Raw genomic sequence first — 20,368 nt, 5'->3', positions numbered from 1 at the left:
TGTATTTAAGCAGTACTTTAATGTGGTAGATGGTCGAGGTGGAGCTAATTTTAATCACGTCACACACAGCTTGGTAGTTCAATTTATGATACACTATATTAGAAACTGCTCCTAATGTTCATATGTATGAAATATTTACCTGAAAACAAAGCTTTTATTTACTTTAATTTCACAGATAAACAATAAATTGTGAAGACAATAAACCTAACCTCCACAAAAATAGCATTTTAAGTCTTGTGTGTGATTTATCCTGGCTTCATATCAAGCTAGCTGCTAGGCTAAGTTATACAATGTAAAGCGCCATATGCTCGTGCTAATAACGTTAGCATGTTGTATTTGTTTGGAAAACGTGTTTACTATAAGACAGTTGTTTTGTCAGTGAACCTTGTGAGTTGTAATTGAGCTGAATTTTGTAACGTTACCTTTGTTTCATGTTGCTGTTGTCCCTGGCTTCATATGAGTAGAGAAAAAGTTCCCTAGCTGCTAGGCTAATTTATACAATGTAAAATGCCATAGGCTTGTGCTAATAACGTTAGCATGTTGTATTTGTTTGGAAAACGTGTTTAGTATAAGTCAGTTGTTTTGTCAGTGAACCTTGTGAGTTGTAATGACACAGAGTTTTGTAACGTTACCTTTGTTAAACGTTGCTGTTGTCCCTGGCTTCATATGAGTAGAGGAAAAGTTCCCTAGCCACTAGGCTAATTTATACAATGTAAAATGCCATAGGCTGGCGCTAGTAATGTTAGTGTGTTGTATTTGTGGGGAAAATGAATGCCGCAAGTTATAGTGAAGCTGATTTGTGTACTTGTGTTTGAAATTGCCTCTATTAAGCCATGTTTAATGTGCGTAATATTTAAAATAACATAACATAAAATAAAACAATGATGGCTAACCCCTCTCATCCTGACATTACAGGGGGCTTGTGGCAGATTGCAGAGGATCTCTCTCAACAACCAGCCAATCACAGTGGGAAAGGGAATCTAAGGTCAGCGCTCTGGAATGGATTCATACGGATCTTCACTCAATCGCAGCCAATCGCTGACAAGCGGCCTGGAGAAGTCTTCACCAACGTGGAAACCGTCCCACTCTAGGAGCAGCAGCACTCTGTCATCTCGCCACTCCAGACAGGTGAGTCACCATTCACCTGAACAAGGGGATTACATGTATGTGCATTGTTTTTCTTCCTGTAAGGTCTGACACCGGTCAGAACTCAGATTCGTATCAGTTAATGTTTATATATCAGATAACAGCACTACAGGCTGCCAGAACAAAACTGTTGTAAAAACAGTATACGACGTCCTTCCTTCATTTGAGGCCCAAAACAACATCTGACATGTTCTGTTTTATTCTAAATTAAAGACATTATTTAGTATAAAACCACTGAGATCAGAGAGCCAGATGTTTTTCATAATTAACACTGACAGTTTTAATTCACCATAGTACTGTATGTATAATAGAGAATAGATTAGGACTCACTTTACACAGTCTGCTGTGTTTGCGGCTGTGCTTTTCTTAGAGGTCAGTACAGTTACTAAAAATAACAACATATTGGTAGCCAAGTAACCTTAAACTTAAAGGAATACCTCACCCACAAACTGGTAATTTGCATATCAACTACTCACCATGTGTTACGCTGAAAAGTTTGTTTCTTGCTTTTTTAAAAAAAAAAACCAAAAAAAAAAAAACGCTGACCCCTTTTACTTCAACTCATCAAGAATTTTCTACGTTTTTTGGATTCTTCGTTCACCATGGAGGCATGTGAGAAATTGAGAGTTGTGAGAGTTTTCTTCACAAATTTGAGGTAACGCAGGGTGAGTAAGGGGCCGTTCACATGCTGCATATATAACCGCCTGGTAGACGTGAGGCCAGTAGCTGGGTGTTATTCTGTGTCAACTTTCAAGGGTGCAGAGGCAGGTTGTGTCCGAGGTTGCTAAGTGACCATGACTAGCACAGTATCTAAACCTGTCTACCTTAAATTCTGAGTGCAGAGCAGATTCTTCCCAGCATTGTTTTGTAAGTATGTATTAGCCCCTTACTGATGTACAAAGTACAATCATTTTGTGGGTGAAGTGTTCCTTAAAAGGATTTTTCCCATTCACACTGTCCATAGATCATCAAAGACTGGGAAGTGATTGACGACCCTCAGGCAGAAATGCACGCAGGAGGTGACAACCCTCAGGATATGACCACCCCAGGTATCTGTGAAGGATATCTCCTCAAGAGGAGGAAGTGGCCTCTGAAAGGTTGGCACAAGGTGAGAAATCTGTCCACTCTGTTGTTTTTTATTTCAACGTCTTGACTTTATAAAGTTTATTAAAAGATTATTGATCTCTTTTTTTCAGCGATACTTTGTGTTGGAAGCAGGGAACTTGCGTTACTCCAAAAGTCAACACGATGTAAGTGAACTTTATATTTTCTAACACGATATTTTACTGCTGTAGATTTAAACACTTATATGTGCATTTTTCCACTAAAGGTCTCCAGAGGACGAGTCCAGGGCTCTCTAGATCTGAGCTTCGCAGTCATGTCGATTAACAAGAAGTCAAATCGGATTGACTTGGATGCAGGAGACATTCTCTATCACATGAAGGTAAACATAGTTATTTATCACACAAATCAACAGTGTGTCTTTAGATTAAAAAGACACATATATGACTCTTCTTGTCTCTGCAAGGCCAAGAGCCATGAACTCTTCTACATTTGGGTGACCAAACTACAAGCCCACCGCCAGTACAAGAAGAACGAGGCAGCTCACGTTCACAGCAGCCTCCTCCAGACTTTGTCCCAAGGCACTGCGGCCGGACATGAGCAGAGAAATGGAGATCTGGTGACTATCAAATTAACAGAGTCAAATGAAACACAACAATCTTTACAGATGACTCAGACTAACTCTCGTATCCTCTTCCCTCTGTATTCATGTTACCAGAGCTCTGCAGGCATGGTGGATTCAGCAGGAGCTCCAGCAGTCGTGCTGCCGTCAGATAACACGGCTGTGAACAGCAAAGTGTCGGCCTGGCTGCAGCAAAGTCACGACCCAGACACCTGTGTCCAAGGTATGAGTCATAAATATTATATATTGTATCATATAGAAACACATTTTGAATAAAGCCTGGATAATCTATGGAAGAGTTCCTGAAAGAGGAGCGATAAAGGCTTTTGTGGCTCCAGAGGGAGCAGTGTGGCTGATAAATGCACTCAAGGGGTTTCACGTGAGTTGCATTGTGGGTAATGTAGCCGCCAGGACAAGGGAGATGAATGTGTGGAATAAAAAAGACGATATCTCTGGTTCTGCTGCATTGATTGCGATACTTTTGAGTCTGACAGTGTTTTAGGAAAGCAATGTTAAATCTGTAGGTGCTCTTAACTGAGCTCTATGTGACATTGAGAACATTTATATAGAAGCAAACAACTATTTGTTAAATAAAGATTTAAGGGAGTAATGGCATCCTGAGCAGAGAGTGAAGTCACTCTACCTCTGTGTGTGCTGTAATCTGAACTTCACAGTTTGTTATCGTGGTAGACGAACGATTCTCAAACAATTTACACCACATGTTGCCTCAGAAAATATCAGACTGTCAGCTAAAGCCAGGCTGAACAAAGGGGTAACATGGGAACTAGCACTCCTCCCCAAAACTCACACACTGCAAGGACCAGGAGCCAGTTGCACACAACACCTTAAGTTTTCTCCTTAAGTAATGACACGTAAGACACAATTTTTCCTAAACTGAGGGACTTACTTAAGGGTGTTGCACAGAATCCCCTGATAAGGTTTCCTTAGTTAAGTAAAAATGTTAAGGCATTTACTGCATTGAAAAATTCTACAGTGGTAATTTTCTACAGTTTCCATGATTACAATTTGTTTGCTTGTTCTTAAACTTGTGATACCTAAAGTCTTTTGTGCAATGGTTTAATTAGCTTTAAGGGATTCCTTAAGTATAAGACCAAGATAAGGAGATAAAGTGCTGTGCAACTGATTTTAATTCAAGAAAGCCTTAACATGGACTTCAAGAAAAATCTTACCTTGTCAGGCACTATGGAGATTTCACTGCCTAAGTGGCCGCTAGCACCTACACTCAAGCCCCTTTTACACTGCCAGATTTTCCGCGAACGTTGGGCTGTTTTGCCGGCAAGCTGCGAGCGTTTAGACACACAGAGCCGGATTGGCAAGTTGATCCAAGGAGCCCAATTTTCCCCCTCGTAGCTTAGACATATTGCCGGAACGTTTTTGGTTTAAACAGACCAAGGCGGCCTTCCACAACAGGAGGGGCTGTTGATGACTTGTGGGAGGAGCTGTTGATGATGCCGCACGTGCGACCCACTGGCGGTGGATAAACAGGAAACAGAATTAGCGAGCAGCTAGCAGCAAGGAAACACAAACCTGACAGAGACTGTAAAGATGAGCAACTGGGGAGACAAGGAATTGCGCGCCCTCCTTGTCCTCACAAACGAAGAGGCCATTAACCGTCAGATGACGGGGACGGTGAAGAACGGGCCGACTTATGAGAGAATCACCGAAGGACTGACCAGCCGCGGCTTCCCTCCCACGTCACTGTTTATGTCACATGCTGAGCTACACGTTTTATTACTTGCTCACGCCCCCCATTGCCCCGAAAAAGGCACATTCTGTATGAACAAAAGTAGGTAGGTGGCATTTCCTGCAAATTTGTGCAATTCCTATTTAAAAAGGGCTAAAGTTTAAGTGTTTTCCTTTGAAATTATATGGTATTTTGATAGCATTATATATATTTAAATCTATATATTTAATTTTTTTATTCCGCCATCTACTATAGTTTGAGAAGCAGTGTGGTAGACAGTCCGGCCATGTGTTAATGTTCGTGCATGTGTGTGTTCCACTGGCTAGCTAATCACTGCCTCTCTGCACTGCACTCATATGGTGGTTACCACTAATACTGGGACGGAGTTGTTGTGAAAGCATAGCACCCATCCTCTAGCTCCTCTCACAGTTAGCTCTGTCGGCACAGTTACTGATGTTAGCCCTATTTGTGCTGTTAGCACCATCAGCTGCCAGCTCAGCCACCGCCATGTTGAGAGCCGTGTGCAGACAACTTCTGAATCACAGATTTGCTGTAAATATCGAATAGAGCTCCTTTAAGACAAAACAGTTACTGAAAATGTGCTGTTTGTTTCTATTCATGACATTTTACTTTGTCTTCTCTGGATAACTGCATTTTCAGGGCAGTTACACTGACTGACAGCATGGTTTTCCATCAGCCTAAAACATAATAAATGTTGGATTTGTCTCCATCTACCCTAATCAAAGAGAAATGATTACTTTCTTACTATTAGATAATTCTCACCATTTAAACTGCAAAGATTCATGGGGTCTAAATGTGTAAACAAACTGTGTTCCAGCTGTTTCTGTAAAATCTTCTTCAGCGTAAAATGTGATCATGACCACACAAATCCTATGTGATTAATTATTCACAGAAGCTCAATAAATAAATAAATAAATAAATAAATAAATAAATTGTTGTTGTTTTCTTTCAGAGCTGAACCGTTGCTGTGTGGACATTTCTGAGCTAAACCGCTTAATCCAGAGGCTGCAGCTGCTGGAGGCCGGCCAGGCTTTCACTAACGGAGACCTGAAGCGCATCATCAGCATACAGGTAGACTGGTGTGCAGTTTGGAGCAGCTCCTTTCAGGGCAGCGTCACAGGAGAATAAAATTATTTATGATAATATTCTATCTTGTGATCCAGAATCTGTCGCTTGAGAAGCCGAAGAAGTCGAGGTCGGGGAAGATGTGGGGCCACTCTCGCACATTATCCAGAGTGGAGGCCCTGGGAATGGTAAGAATGGTCTGTAACTTACTCTCCATTAGTATTTGTTTTATTGCTTTACATTCTTTTGTGAGATGATTCAAGATAATTTAACAGTAATGTTTCAGTTGATTTAAAATAGTAATTGACTGATTAAAGGTAATTTGTTTGAGAACATATTGGGTTTAAGTTATTTACATCCCGACCCTTCTGTAACATTTTGGGGCCTTTCTTTAATCCAAAGCCTATTCGTGGGATTACTAAATCGGTGAGTTGGCAATGGGGGGAGAAATCTTGATTCATAAAGATTATTCTGTGTTCTCCATTTCCTGAAAATGAATTGTGACTGCATAAATAATGACATTAAAAAGATTTTTTTTCAGGTTAAAATGGTAAATGTGTTTTAAATACACTGAATATTTACATTATTTTATATATCAGGTGTCTTGTTTTTCCCACAAAACAAAGCATAGTAATATTTAAAATGTTTGATTGTATTGTGAGTAAAGTACAGAGTGATGTAAACCTGCCTATTGTTTAGATGCTAGATCAGTAGTTTAGGAGTCCCACAGCTCTGATAGTTTTCTTTCTTACCGGACAACAGGGATCTGATTTAAACACAAAATGCCTCAAATTAAAAAAAAAAAAAAAAAAAGGTTAAAGGGACAGTTCACCCCAAAATCAAGAATACATGAAATTTCTCTCTACTGAACTACACCTGCCAACTGTATCTCCATGCAGAAGGAAGTGTGCATCTACTCATAGATGAGAGGCTCATACTCATGCTCATGACAGCGCCAGATGCCAACATTAATGGCATCCTCCTCAGCTAAGCTGTAACAATAGCTAGCTCAGTGGTGCTAGGTGAGCTAGCAGTAGATGCACACTTCCTCCTGTATTGTCATACAGTTGGTGGGTGTAGATGTTGCACTCTTAAGTCGAGAGGACTCTCTCAACTTTATTCTCCCCAGTACTGTGTATACATATATTTTTTTGTAGTGGCAGTTTGCCCAGAGCAGCTCAGGTTTCACATAGTAACACAGCAAACATGTTCCCCAGAAAGAGGAAGAAGAAGAAGAAGAAGAAGAAGGAAAAAAGGTGCCCCTTCATGACGTTTATCGCTCACACTAAGGCAGAATAGTGAACAAAATGTTCAACCAAGTGACAGAAAGGATGATAAGAATGTCTTATCCAGGACATTTTCATTAAGTTTATAATGTTGAATATTTCCAGCTTGCAACATAGTTCACTAGAAAGAAAACAGCTCCTACATGAAACTGCTCACAACAAGTTACAGACCTTGCCGAACGCCATCTAGTTCCATTATATGTGAGAGAAGACAGACATCTCTATGGCTGATATCTCCAACACTTTGCAACTCACACCAAAACAATCTAGACTGATAAACAGCACCACAGGTAAGAGGGAAAATATATATGTATGATTATTGGGTGGACTGTCCCTTTAACTAGCTAGGAGGACAGAAAACCTGCAGAGCTGTGGCACCAGAGGTCCAGGTTTGAGCCTTAGCATAAAGTAGTTACCTTGATCTTCCAAGTGTTAATAAGTCCCTAATTAGAAAACCATTACGATATTGATCTATTTGTACTGTGCAGCATTGATTTTACAGGAAATCACAGGTGCAACTAATTAATATTCATAATTTATCTGTTCTATTTTGATCAGTTCAATTTAACTGGGCACAAAAATAACACAACACACTGCAACAACACTAAAACAAGATTGTTATGGTACAATGAAATTAGTTACACCTGTGTTTGACAAATCCTATTTTTAATGTGAAAGTAATGACAGATGTCCGTCACTGTACGCTGTGCAACTTTTCCTGTCAATACAAAATGTACCATACTTTTTATTGTCATTTTTGGAAATTAACTTCTTCCCTCTATTGTCAAGAGTTAGATGAGAGGACTGCAACTCTCATGTTTGTACGGTTAATATGAAGCTACTGCCAGAAGCTAGTTAGCTTAGCTTAGCATAAAGACTGGAAACAGAGGGAAACATTTAGCCTGCTTCTGTTCAGATGCAGCAAAATCTGCCAACCAGTCCCTCTAAAGCTCACTAATCAAAGTGGGACCAGCCAGGTTTTTTGCTTTAATGGGGCTTGATGTGAAATTCAGAGTGTTTGAGTCATCTGGACGAGGTTCTCAACGTGGAGGTGGTTAAGCTAGCGGCTAGAAGCAGCGCTAACTCCCTAAACAGGGCGAAACGATGACAATGGTGCTGATGGAGTTTGAAAAGTTGTTTGTTTCCACTTTAACATGTCATAACATGATTTAGGGATGCATGATATTGGATTTTTTGTCAATATGTTTTATGCTGATGTGTAACAACTTATTTGACCGATAACCGATACTGATACCCATATAGCCACTTTTTTCCTTATCTGATTTTCGTGATCATCAAGTCTCTTTTGTTGTGGAATTAACATCATATTATGCATGCATGCTCTTACCGTGACGGCCCACCAGCAGATGGAGACATGTAGTATTCATTCATTATGCAAAATAAGAAAAAGTATGTTGGCTGATTCTGATAGTTCATTTTAAAGCTAATATCAGCTGATACCAATGATGTACCGATGTTATGGTGCATCCCTGACATGATTGTTTGTCTGTACAAAAATAGAAGTGTAAAAAGCAGAAGTTTGTGAGTATTTCTCAGCTGATGGTGACAACAGGGCTCCATGAAGGTACTGCGCCTGTTGCCCCCGTAAACCCAAGATGACTCTGATGACAAGGGGGATCAATAAATGAGCCAATGAATCAGCCATCTTCCGTTCTCCTCTGTTCCCCTTCATAGCTGTCCTCCAGTCACCTGAACAGCTCACCTCACCTGGGTACATCAGTCCCCTCTATCCCTGAATACGTCTACTCCCAGCTGTCCCCTCCTACTGTCACGTCGCCTGAGGGCAAGAAAATCCAGCAGGACATCTGCGCCATGTCGCTAAGAGGTGAGGAAAACAGACACATGCATGATACACACAGGTGGAGAGGATTCTCACAAGGTAGAATCGTAGGTGGGTGAGCAAAATCCAAGACAAGATCAGAGGGTCCACAGAGATATAAACTTCCATATCAACATAAGTCTGAAATGAATATGCATCCAAACTTCCTCTGAAACTTTTCATTTGTTTTCAGTGCTTGCCTCCCTGAAGACAGTACATGAAACTCTGTCCCAGGAGAGGCAGAAAATGCAGGAAGTCTGGGAAAGTAACAACATCCACCAGTCTAACACATTAGCTGAGGTAAGACTCGTGCTGCACCTATCATCTGTATCCTCTGGCACATATTCCCATGTGGGTTCTTGATGGCTGGCTTTCTTTGTTCCTCTTTCTCTTTCTCTTCCTCCGTCGACAGCCTGCAGTGGTGAGGCGCTCATCCCACGGGCCTCCCTCAGTAGCAGACTCGGCTGCGGAGTATTTTGATGCCAGCGATGACATCCTTTGTGGCAGTTCTTCTGAGGTGTCTGATGAATCAGGACTTAGTGATGGAAGCACCACCAACTCTGAGCCAGAGGAAGGACATGGTGGGTACATGTACCTTTGCAGTGCATGTAGGGTTTATAGGCACTCAGTAAAATATGTCATTTTAATTAGTTTCATCGGCTCAGACTACCAGTGGCATCAGTATGCTAACCGAAAGGAAAACGAAAGGTCACAAAGAGCTATTTACTGTGAGAGCTGTTCTCAATTAGCCCAGTCGGCAGAAAAAAAAGCTGGCTTTGTATATTTCTTCATTATACAGTGCATTTGTACACTTCATACATATCATATAAATGTTTTTAAAAGTGATGTAGTTCTGATTACTTGTATATGAGCTTACTTTGTCATTGGAAGGTGGAGGCCACTGTTTGAGACCTACAAACAATGAATGCAGGTGTTTTTTAGCGAGACGTTGACGTCATTTTCAGCTACGAATGTGGCACCAAAACTGAACGTTTTTTAGTGAGATATCGTGGCATTTCCTGCAGTAACAGTGGCGCCAAAACTGGGTGTTTTTTTGCAAGACATAGTGGCTTCTCCAGCCGTGATTGTTGCACTGCTTATTTGAAGCAATAACATGATTTTTTCATACCGTAGCCAAGTGTTTTTTGTACCTACACCAGGGGTAGGCAACCTGTGGCTCTTTAGCTCCTCTTCAGTGGCTGCCCGTGGCTTTGACAGAAAATTATATGGAAATGAATAACCGTTATTTTTTTAAACAAGCTTTTAAATTTTCAATTATTTTTGTAGGCCTCAAGTGATTCCAACACATTCTCACTCTGACCTCGTCACATATTGATGTTTTGTCATGGACTTTCCACGTCCACATATGACGTGCAAGATCCCCTGGGTGTGTTGGTTGTTGACGTTCTGGGACACCGTATCAAGACACGCAAAATACACTTCTGTTTTCACAGGAAATGTATTGTTTACATACAGTCTCTTTCACAAATAAATGCACTACGTCTGTACAGCATCGCAAACTGACTTTTTTTTTCCTTCAACAACAAACACACTTGGTTGAGTTTCGGAAAAAAGAACAGGGTTTGGTTTTAGAATCTTAGCCTATAACAGCAACTGGCTGCGGATCATGCCAACATTAATGGACATCTTTTTAGTTAGTCTCTGACACCACAAGTCACTGCCCAACTTCAGAGTGAGACCGAGCTTGTGATTCTTACATTCTTCAACTGTGAAATGTGTAGCCTATACATCGATTAAAAAAAATGTTTAACATTTCGTTAACTAAAATGTGTGTCATACGTCTGTGGCCTGGCACCTTTCCTCTAAAATCATCACTAGTGATGGCTACGCTAGTCTTGACTCTCCCTAGCTAGGCTAGCTGTGGATTCCAAATCTAAAAAGGGAATAGTCTCAGGGAAGAATTGAGAATTATATGGTGTGTGGACAAATTTGTTTGCTTTCATCGTCAAAGTTGCAAAGCTAAAGTACAAAATAATCGAAAATAGCCCACTGCAGAGGAGCCACCTTGTGCTAAAAAATATTAATGAATGCTCATTTAGATTTGTTAGTAATGCTGATCGACAAAATTTGGCCCTAAAAGGCTATGTTAACTGTATTAGGAAGGTCAAATATGTTTCGCGGCTTCAGACAGTTTTTTTTTTTTTTGGAAACTTTAAACTTCATAAAGCAACACTTTTTGGGCATTAAGACCACTCCCAGTGTGTCAAAGTGTAATTTTTAGTGAAATATTGCAACAAGTATTGGATAAATTGCCATCAAATTTGGTTCAGACATTCATGTTCCTCAGGGGATGAATTGTAATAGCTTTAGTGATCCCTTAATTGTCCCTTTACCACCATTATCAGATCAAAAATGTTTGCTAATTAGCAAATATCAGCATGCTAACAAGCTAACATGGTTCTTGTTATTACCTGAATAGAAATAGCCGATTGCCCTTTTGCTATGACTGACATTATTTCCTTTCCCCAACATCACAGTATCGGCCACCAGGAAGTACCGTGCTAGCATCTCCAAGTCTCCTAACAGTGTCGTTCCCAAGAGCACCGGCCGGCGAACTAAGCTGCCTGCTCACTGTCCTGACAACAGCCACGTGGGCCTCATGGCCATCCTCTACAATAACATAGGCAAGACATTTAAGTCACAACACACTACAATTATACAGACATTATTTCTGACACATAGCTCATGCATGTTTTCTCTTGCTCTCAGGTAAAGACTTGGCTCGAGTGTCCATGCCTGCTCCTCTCAATGAGCCTGTTAACCTGCTGCAGAGACTGTGTGAAGAGCTGGAGTACAGTGAGCTGCTGGATACTGCCAACAACACAGCAGACCCCTACCAGAGGATGGTAGGACTATTATACTCTATGAGATAGATGGGAAACAATGTTGACACAGTAATGTGAGTTAGAGTTGTTGTAGACACCCTGATGAATCTGCACCTGTTGACAGCGTTTCCTAAAAATATAATGACACCTCAGATGTTTCCTGTATACCTAGATATACCTGGTATAACTTCATGTTTTGGTTTAAAATACCCAGACTTTGGGGCAAAATACCCGCTGGAAAAGCAGCAATGTCTCTTTAAAAAACAACCGCACATTGTGGTGCTATCCCAGCAAAAAATGCAGCAACAGGTTGCTACAAGAGACCCACATTTGGTGCCTAAAAAGCTGTTGGAAACATTTCAATGACTCACCAAAACACAACCTGTTTTCTTGTTTGTTGGGCTTGAACAGAGGTCTGCAGCTTGGCAGGCGTGTCGCCTTGTAGCCACGCCATCCACCATCCCCTGCACCTCCTGATGACAAAGTCAGCTCACTTAAGAAATGTTGAAACATACAAATGTGGCGTATTCATGGTTTGCAGAGACGTACAATGCCAGAATTTTTTTCTCTGGCGACCAGGCTGGCCTGCGCCAATCTAAACGATGAAATACAGATTAGAAAAATGATTCATGTTATTTCCTGTCTTACAGATTTACATTGCTGCCTTTGCCATCTCTGGTTACTCTACCGCGACGTTCAGAAACCGCTACAAGCCCTTTAACCCGGTGCTGGGGGAGACCTACGAGTGCATCAGAGAGGACCGGGGCTTTCGCCTCATCAGCGAGCAGGTATCTCAGGACAGGCTGTTTATTAGATGATATCCTGTTCTGGAATATCTTTAAGATCTCTGAGTGGCTAATACAGGGGACCAGTAATGTAAACTGGCCTTCTTCTAAGACTGAAAAGGAGACAATGGGGAATTCCTGTTTAGCTCCCATGATTTAAAAAAATCAAGATGAATCAACCATTTCTGTAACTGAGCAGCTCACACACACACACACACACACACACAGAGCTGCACAAATCAACACGTAGTGATTTATTGCTTTAATAAATCACACTTACTAATCATGTTATCAAAAATGAACACAAATCATTTAATTTGACGTGACAGCAGTCAGGTGAAAAGTGATTAAATGCCAGTCCTCGACAAAGAAATGAATCTTGAAAATGGCATGGCAGAAAGATACTGACAATGAAATATTGGTGCAGCCAAAAACATTAGCTGTCTTGCATTAGGGTATTCCAGTGCTAGAGGCACAATATAATGTGTCACGTCTCTTTGATAAAGATGAATAGCAAAAATGGCAATTGAAAGCCAGCAAGAGTTTGTGTCTCCAAGTCAACACTTATCTCCGTACGTCACTAGGTTTCCCATCATCCCCCCATCTCTGCCTGCCATGCGGACTCAGACAACTTCTCCTTCTGGCAAGGTGAGACTCCTCTTCTTTTACCAGACTTGATTCTTTTTCATGTTTCAGTTAGTGGCGTTAATCAAATGTATTTTTATCCTCAAATACATTTGAAAAACTGATCACGTGTAAAGTCTCAACAACACGTCTTTGTTTATATTCCTGAGCAGACCAGCGATGGAAAAATAAATTCTGGGGGAAGTCACTGGAGATTCTGCCGACAGGAATGGTGAATGTCACTCTCCCAAGGTAAACGGTTCACACCTGGTGATCTGTGTTTGCAAATTTACTGCGATGCCTTTGTTAAATGAGGCAAAACACGAGCCATTAGATGTAGGTGAACATCATATTCGATGTGAAACAGTGAGGGTTCTCTCCACTGGTTGGGATCAATGAGACATGAAACACTTTGCATGGATATTGCAGTTTTAAAATGAAACAGTGAGGACAAACCTAAAAAAATATATATATATATTTTTCTTGTGCTTGTGCCACAGCATTAGACCATGTATACGTAACAATGAATTAACTAATGCATAATGAAGGTTGTCATGTTTATATTGTGCTACTTAAAAGAAAATTCACCCAAATTGTGTTAAAAATCGGAAAATTTAACTGAATTCTGCCTAAAATTTATGATAATTTTCTTTTATTGAGTATTTCGTTGACATTTTTGCATTCATTTGACACTTAAAATTGAAAAGAGAGACAGAAGACACCTGGAAGACAGAGTGGGGTATGATGTGCAACAAATGTCCCTGGTTGGAAATGAACAAGGGACTTTGCAGTCACATAATATGTATCTGATTGGGCTACCAGGCGTCTAATTAATGCCACTTTTTCCTCATTGATTTGTCTGTTAATCAGCTTTTTTGTCTAAAAAATGTCAGAAAATGATGAAAAATGCTTGTCATAATTCCCCCAAACCCTACTTGACTTCTTTTGATTGCTCATTTTGTCCAACCAATGGTTCAAAACCAAAAGGTAGTTTAATTTAGTTTATTTAATTTGGCATGGACATTACAGGAGCATTAGAGTTTGTAACAACTGATGAACCAGGGGAGAGTGGACTCAAACGCACGACTCTGGAGATAGTTCAGGTGAAATAACAGTCTTTACTGGTCAAAAGGCTGGTTCAGTACACAGGAGGACTGTCAGGGGAGGCAAACAAAGCCAATATATTAAAATAGTCAGTGTGTAGATGATTCCATAGATGAAAATATTCAGTTTACAGTTATATAAAACAGAGAAATTAAGCAAACATTCATATTTAAGGAACTCACTTTGGTGTTCTTGCCTGATGAATCACTGAATGTCTGTGCTGTGTCCAGGTATGGAGACCACTACGAGTGGAACAAAGTAGTGACCTGCATCCATAACGTGCTCAGTCAGCAGCGCTACCTGGAGCACTACGGAGAGGTCACCATTCGCAACCTCAAAAGTAACGTCTGCACCTGCAAGATTACCTTCGTCAAGGTGAGTGAGACGACTTCCTGCACCACTCAGACCTTTCCTGTTTGAAGATGTTTCTCAGGGTTTGACTGACTGAAGTCTGTATTTTGTTGTAGTCTCGTTACTGGGGTTCAGACACGAACAAGAATGAGGTGCAGGGGACGGTGCTGGACCAAAGTGGGAGCGTCATTCACCGGTTCGGAGGTCTGTGGCATGAAGGCATCTTCTGCGACACTCTGCCCACGCCGCAATGTGTCTGGAAGCCAAGTGAGTCCATTGCAAACAAGACTTAGGACGTGTTTACCACGCGTCTTTGTCCTTGAGGTTTTCATGTGTTGCTGAGATTCTGCTGTAGAGGTTGAGGGTTTACATAGACGTGACGTGAAATGATCAAGCACTCCCTGTTTCCAAAACTGCTAATCAGAGTAAATCCAGACATCACGTTTGCACAGCAGCTCACCTGAGAGGCTTCTGTCACCCCACAGATCCCCAGCCAAAGGATTACCAGCTGTACTATGGCTTCTCTACTTTTGCCATGGAGCTGAATGAGCTCACCCCAGACCTGCTGCCTCTCCTGCCCCCTACAGACAGCCGCCTGCGCCCAGACCAAAGGTGAGCAGAGCTTGAAATGAAACCTTTATATATCTACATATAATGAAGTGAATTTGATGACCCAAGAAAGTGGACTTGTGGTTAAATTACTCTTTAATTATTCCCTTCTTTAATAGGATGCTGGAGGAAGGAAAGGTGGATGAAGCAGACAAAAAGAAAGATGACATAGAGGAGTTTCAGAGGGAGCGAAGAAAAGAGCTCATCAAAAGAGGAGAAGAACATGTTCCACGCTTTTTCAAGTAAGCAACAAACAATTATGTCCTGTGACATCTGTTTGATACGAAATAATTGTTTTGTTTTGTTTAATTTCACTTAGTTTAGCTTAGCTTAGTTTAGTTTAGTTTAGTTTAATGTAGCTTAGCTTAGTTTAGTTTAGTTTAGCTTAGCTTAGCTTAGTTTAGCTTCGTTTAGTTTAGTTTAGCTTAGCTTAGCTTAGCTTAGTTTTGTTTTGTTTAGTTTAGTTTAGCTTAGCTTAGTTTAGTTTAGTTTAGTTTAATGTAGCTTAGCTTAATTTAGTTTAGTTTAGCTTAGCTTAACTTAGTTTAGTTTAGTTTAATGTAGCTTAGCTTAGTTTAGCTTAGCTTAGCTTAGTTTAGTTTAGTTTAATGTAGCTTAGCTTAGTTTAGTTTAGTTTAGTTTAGCTTAGTTTAGTTTAGCTTAGCTTAGCTTAGCTTAGTTTAGTTTAGTTTAGCTTAGCTTAGTTTAGCTTAGTTTAGTTTAGCTTAGTTTAGTTTAGTTTAGTTTAGCTTAGCTTAGTTTAGTTTAGTTTAGTTTAATGTAGCTTAGCTTAATTTAGTTTAGTTTAGCTTAGCTTAACTTAGTTTAGTTTAGTTTAATGTAGCTTAGCTTAGTTTAGCTTAGCTTAGCTTAGTTTAGTTTAGCTTAGCTTAGCTTAGCTTAGTTTAGTTTAGTTTAGTTTAGCTTAGTTTAGTTTAGTATAGGGCTGACCCAAAAAATTCGAAGCTTCGAAGCTCCAAAGCTTCGTTCGATGGCACGGGATTCGATTGTGGAAAAAAAATCGAAGCTTTGGCGCTTTTTTCCCGTTTTTTGGGGGGAGGCCTTAAACGCAACACTAACCCCCACCAGTCCGATACTGACAACGAACGCACTCAGAGCTGGCAGACATGTCCAAGAGGTCATCAGATGTGTGGTTGCACTTTAAAATATGCCCCGACAACCCCCAGAAAGCAGAGTGCCAGATTTGCCAAAAGCAATTGGCATATCACAACTCAACGACAAATTTGGGAAATCACTTGAAAAACGTAAGTAGTAACTAGTAGGCCTAATATGCATTTTTCCAGTTCCACCGGTCCGCTCTGAGTCTGGTGTCAGAGACACTTCTGATGCTCTGAGTTGCGCATCTGTTTGATTGTGCTGCAGTGTGCGCCGAGGGTTTTAATTTAGTGTTCAATCAAAAGTTAAACACTATTTATCATCGACCATTTGTTTTTTTTTCGTTTGTGAATATTTTTATCTTAATTCTAGTGTTGGAAGAAACTACGTTTTTGCCATATTTTTTGTTGTTGTTAAATCCCCCCCCCGTCGTTGAATGCTTCGAATTAAATTCGTTCTGAGCTCCGAAGCTTCGAATGTCCATAAATGGCCCAGTCGGCCCAGTCAGCCCTAGTTTAGTTTAGTTTTGCTTAGCTTAGTTTAATTTAGCTTAGCTTAGCTTAGTTTAGTTTAGTTTAGCTTAGCTTAGCTTAGTTTTGTTTACCTTAAGAGCCATGCACATCATAGCTGGTGAGCTAGAGTTAGCTATGAAGCTAATTTGCACCTGTGGTCTCTGGGCATAAAAATATTAAAAGGCAGTTCAATACAGACAGTACAAAATGAATAATTAAAAGCAAAACAAAAACAAAACAGTTTGCACTTTCACACATATTAAACAACATACAAAATATTCATTATATAGTCTTGAAAAACAGCGATATGGATCACAGTTGAGTTCCATTTTTCTGCTGATCTGACTAAAAATGCTAATTGTCCAAAAGCATAATAAAGACCAAAAATAGTCATGCTTTATTGTCTGTATTAATAATACTAAATGCTAATTCTTAAATGTTTGGTTGCATGAATATCTTTACACTTTATTTCAATTACTTGGTTGGATTTTTATCTGAGCCTGGATTATTTATTTGTTCATTTTAAAAGAACCTTGTAACTCTACTCTTAATAATTTTTTTTTTTTGTTTGTAGCTGAAAGATTGCAAGCATCTCTGTTCAACTGAAATTTTATTTTTATATCTTTATTGACTGAAGCCTATTGCTATATGGTGTGGACCACAATCATGTTCTGCATTGTAGGATTATTTATATTCTCAATTATTCTAGAGATTATTTATTCAATTAACCCTTTTAAACCTGAGCAAATTGGCTTGATTTCATTCAAAAATGTGGGAAGAAGGCAAGGAGCAACGACAGAAGAAATGACCCAAAAATTGGCAATGAATTAATAAAAAGACAAAATTCAAACAAGAAAACTAGAATTTTTTTTTTTTTGCAATTTGTAGGACATTTCTTACCAAGTTGCTCATTGCCTTTTACCCCCTTGTTTCTCAAAGAAATCACATCGATTTGCTTGCGGTTCAAAGGTTTAAATAAATAAATAAATAAATAAATAAAGGTTTAATAAAAGCATCTGAAAGCCGCCCAAGAAAAGTGATGCCACTCCAGGTTTTAATGTGTGAACCAGTAGAAATCTTTGAAAAATGTTCTTGATCCCTGTGACTTCATGCAATGTGGAGTTTTGTCCAACAGTCCAAAACCTAACAATATTAAAATCGAAATAATTTAAGACCAAGAAAAGCAGCAGATTCTCACAGTAGAGAACCTGGAACCATCAATTTTCTGCCATTATTGCTTAAGAAATTACTGAAATTGTTAATCAATGAATACTGCCTCAGCAAGCACCTGCCCATATTACTCAGTATATTTACATTCTTACAGATTCACGTTAAAAATGTTCTGTTTTCTCACCATGTTCCTGTGCAAATACATGAACCAGCAATATCAGAGTTTCTTTGCTATTATTATTTTTCTTCCTCTTCTTTGTCTCCTTCTGTAGGAAAGCCAAAGATTCCTGTGGACGGGACGTGTGGTTGACCAACGGAACGTACTGGAAGCTCCGAGAGAATCCAGGTTTTGCTAATATTGAGAACACAGCTATGTGGTGATGAGACGACAGCGACGAGCAATGCCAGACAAAAAAACACAAGAGAGAGAGAGAGAGAGAGATTGAAAAATATCAGTAATTGATATTTGAGCAGCGTGTATGAACCGCTCTAAGAAATGTGCAGAGTGGAGAGAGTGCTGCTGATCTCTTCTCGTTCCTTCTGAGCGCCCATGACTGGCTCATGGGACACCTCCCTACCTGGCCGTCCCTTCAGACCAGTGAAGTCACTCAGCATCCAGTGCAGGTGAAGAAAGACTTTCTCATCAAGATGGATTTTCTAATGCATTTAAAACATTTTTTAGGCTACTTAAATAACCGCATATATCTTTCTATTTTTGGGAATTTCTATGGAAAAATTGTTTCTGCAGAAAAGACTGATCATGTGACGCACACTCTGCAGACATTAACATGAAAAAATGACTTGAGATGACAATGAAATCTGGTTTAAAGTGTATATATTAGTGTGTTAAATGTAAACAGTCAATCAAATCATGTCCTACTCAACCGGTTTACTGCATTTTATGATGAGAACAACTGAATGTTGGAACGTACTGAAGTCAATGCTACGGTCAGGGTGCAACTGCCCCAGGGCCCCAGACCCATGAGGGGGCCAGTTGGTTTGTGGTAATTTGATTTACTGAAGATTTGTTTGGGAATATGCACCACTAAGGTACTTCTGAAACTGTGTATTATTCTATGTGAGTTGGCTGTTTGGCCACACGCAACTGCACTTTTGGGCCCCCGAAACTTTCTTTGAAACTGGAGTCCAGGGTGAAGTTTTTGGAAGATTCCAGTGCCAGTGGTTGTGTGTAGATAGGATAACCGCAGTATTTTATTACCTGTCTCCACTGTTTGACGTCAGAGCGACGGTAAATAGCTAGTGAAATGGCAGACCAAACAATCATGCCGGTGCTAAATTTATTTGTGAGTGTGCTAGCTGCTGTCTTTGGATGGCATATCCAGCTGCTTGACCTAACGACCAACGAAGGAGGCTGCTCCTGTGGCTAGCTACCCCAACTACACTACCACGAAAGCAGCGACGGGCCTGCCAACGGAGGTTCTGGATCTGGACCTCCGTTGGCAGGCCCGTTGCTGCTTCCGTGGTAGTGCAGTTGTTCGTTCAGGCGCCTCTGCTGTTGAATTAGGTTGCGTTATTTTTGTGGATCGGGTTGTTTTTATTTTCCGCACTTCCCTATTCCGGTATTGACTCTGACTTCTGATTGGTTAAAATGGCTTTTCCATTTTACCGAATTTACATCGCCACCTACTGCTTTGTCATGTGTATTACATCACTTGGTAACAGGTTTTGCGGCTTCGTGTGGATATGATATTTTTTTATCACACCACTCGTGTGAAACCGGGGCCCGAAAAACTTCACATTCAGAAGTACACGGGTCCGTGCGGACTAGGCCTAAATCACAATAAAGATAAAGCAGCTATTATAGATATTTTTACCATAATGGACAGATTTTTCCTTCAGGAGTTGGTGGAGACCAAAAACAGAGCTAAAAGAAAGTGGATGTTGGACTTACATCCATCAGGTGGACACAAACATGACTCTAAATGAATGATAAGAGCTGCAACAACTAGTCGAGTGACAGAAAATTAAGCGGCTGCTGTTCTGATAATTGATTATAATTATAATTGTCATTTTTTAAAACATTTTTATGTGACAAAGAATTGGATGAGGAGAGGCACGTTGTTGAGGTTGAGGAATATCCTGAGCTAAACGACCCACAATCCCGTCATTGTAAGGACAACGGCCAAAAAGATATTGCCTGGTGAGTCATAGCTCCAGAGATGGGCTCTTCACGTGAGAAATCAAATTTAATTCAGGGCTCTTCACACATGTTTTTAAGATAATGCCAAGGTGGAGGAAGTACAGATCTTCCAGCAAAAGTTATAATAACTTGCTTGGTGCATATGCCTAAACAAATTTGTGTTCTCCCAGATTATTTCCTTACAGGTAGGAAATAGCTCCCTTGCAGGCTGATCCAGCCACAGCTACAGTATATTTATCTAGAGGTGCACCAGTACTGATGTAATGCATATGAAGTACTCAAACTTGGTATCTGTGACTTTCACATTACTGAGACGAGGTAATGATAACATTTAAGACAGTAT

General features: G+C 40.2%; 1 protein-coding gene across 1 annotated transcript; it reads left to right on the top strand.

The window, feature by feature from the left end:
• The first annotated feature begins 999 nt into the window (after positions 1-999).
• Positions 1,000-19,247, top strand: osbpl7 (oxysterol binding protein-like 7). Its single transcript, XM_049563209.1, has 22 exons — positions 1,000-1,128; positions 2,111-2,254; positions 2,343-2,396; positions 2,477-2,590; positions 2,675-2,827; positions 2,927-3,053; positions 5,509-5,627; positions 5,720-5,809; positions 6,024-6,047; positions 8,603-8,753; positions 8,941-9,047; positions 9,160-9,328; positions 11,246-11,392; positions 11,478-11,614; positions 12,244-12,381; positions 12,963-13,026; positions 13,176-13,254; positions 14,337-14,481; positions 14,574-14,724; positions 14,943-15,069; positions 15,186-15,308; positions 18,137-19,247. The coding sequence occupies exons 1-22, from the start codon at positions 1,000-1,002 to the stop codon at positions 18,243-18,245; spliced, it is 2,601 nt and encodes an 866-aa protein (XP_049419166.1). The 3' UTR covers positions 18,246-19,247.
• The last annotated feature ends 1,121 nt before the right edge of the window (positions 19,248-20,368 follow it).

Source organism: Epinephelus fuscoguttatus, linkage group LG20 (assembly GCF_011397635.1).
Source record: "Epinephelus fuscoguttatus linkage group LG20, E.fuscoguttatus.final_Chr_v1".
Lineage (NCBI taxonomy): Eukaryota > Metazoa > Chordata > Actinopteri > Perciformes > Serranidae > Epinephelus > Epinephelus fuscoguttatus.
This window is presented reverse-complemented; position numbering and strand designations above follow the sequence as displayed.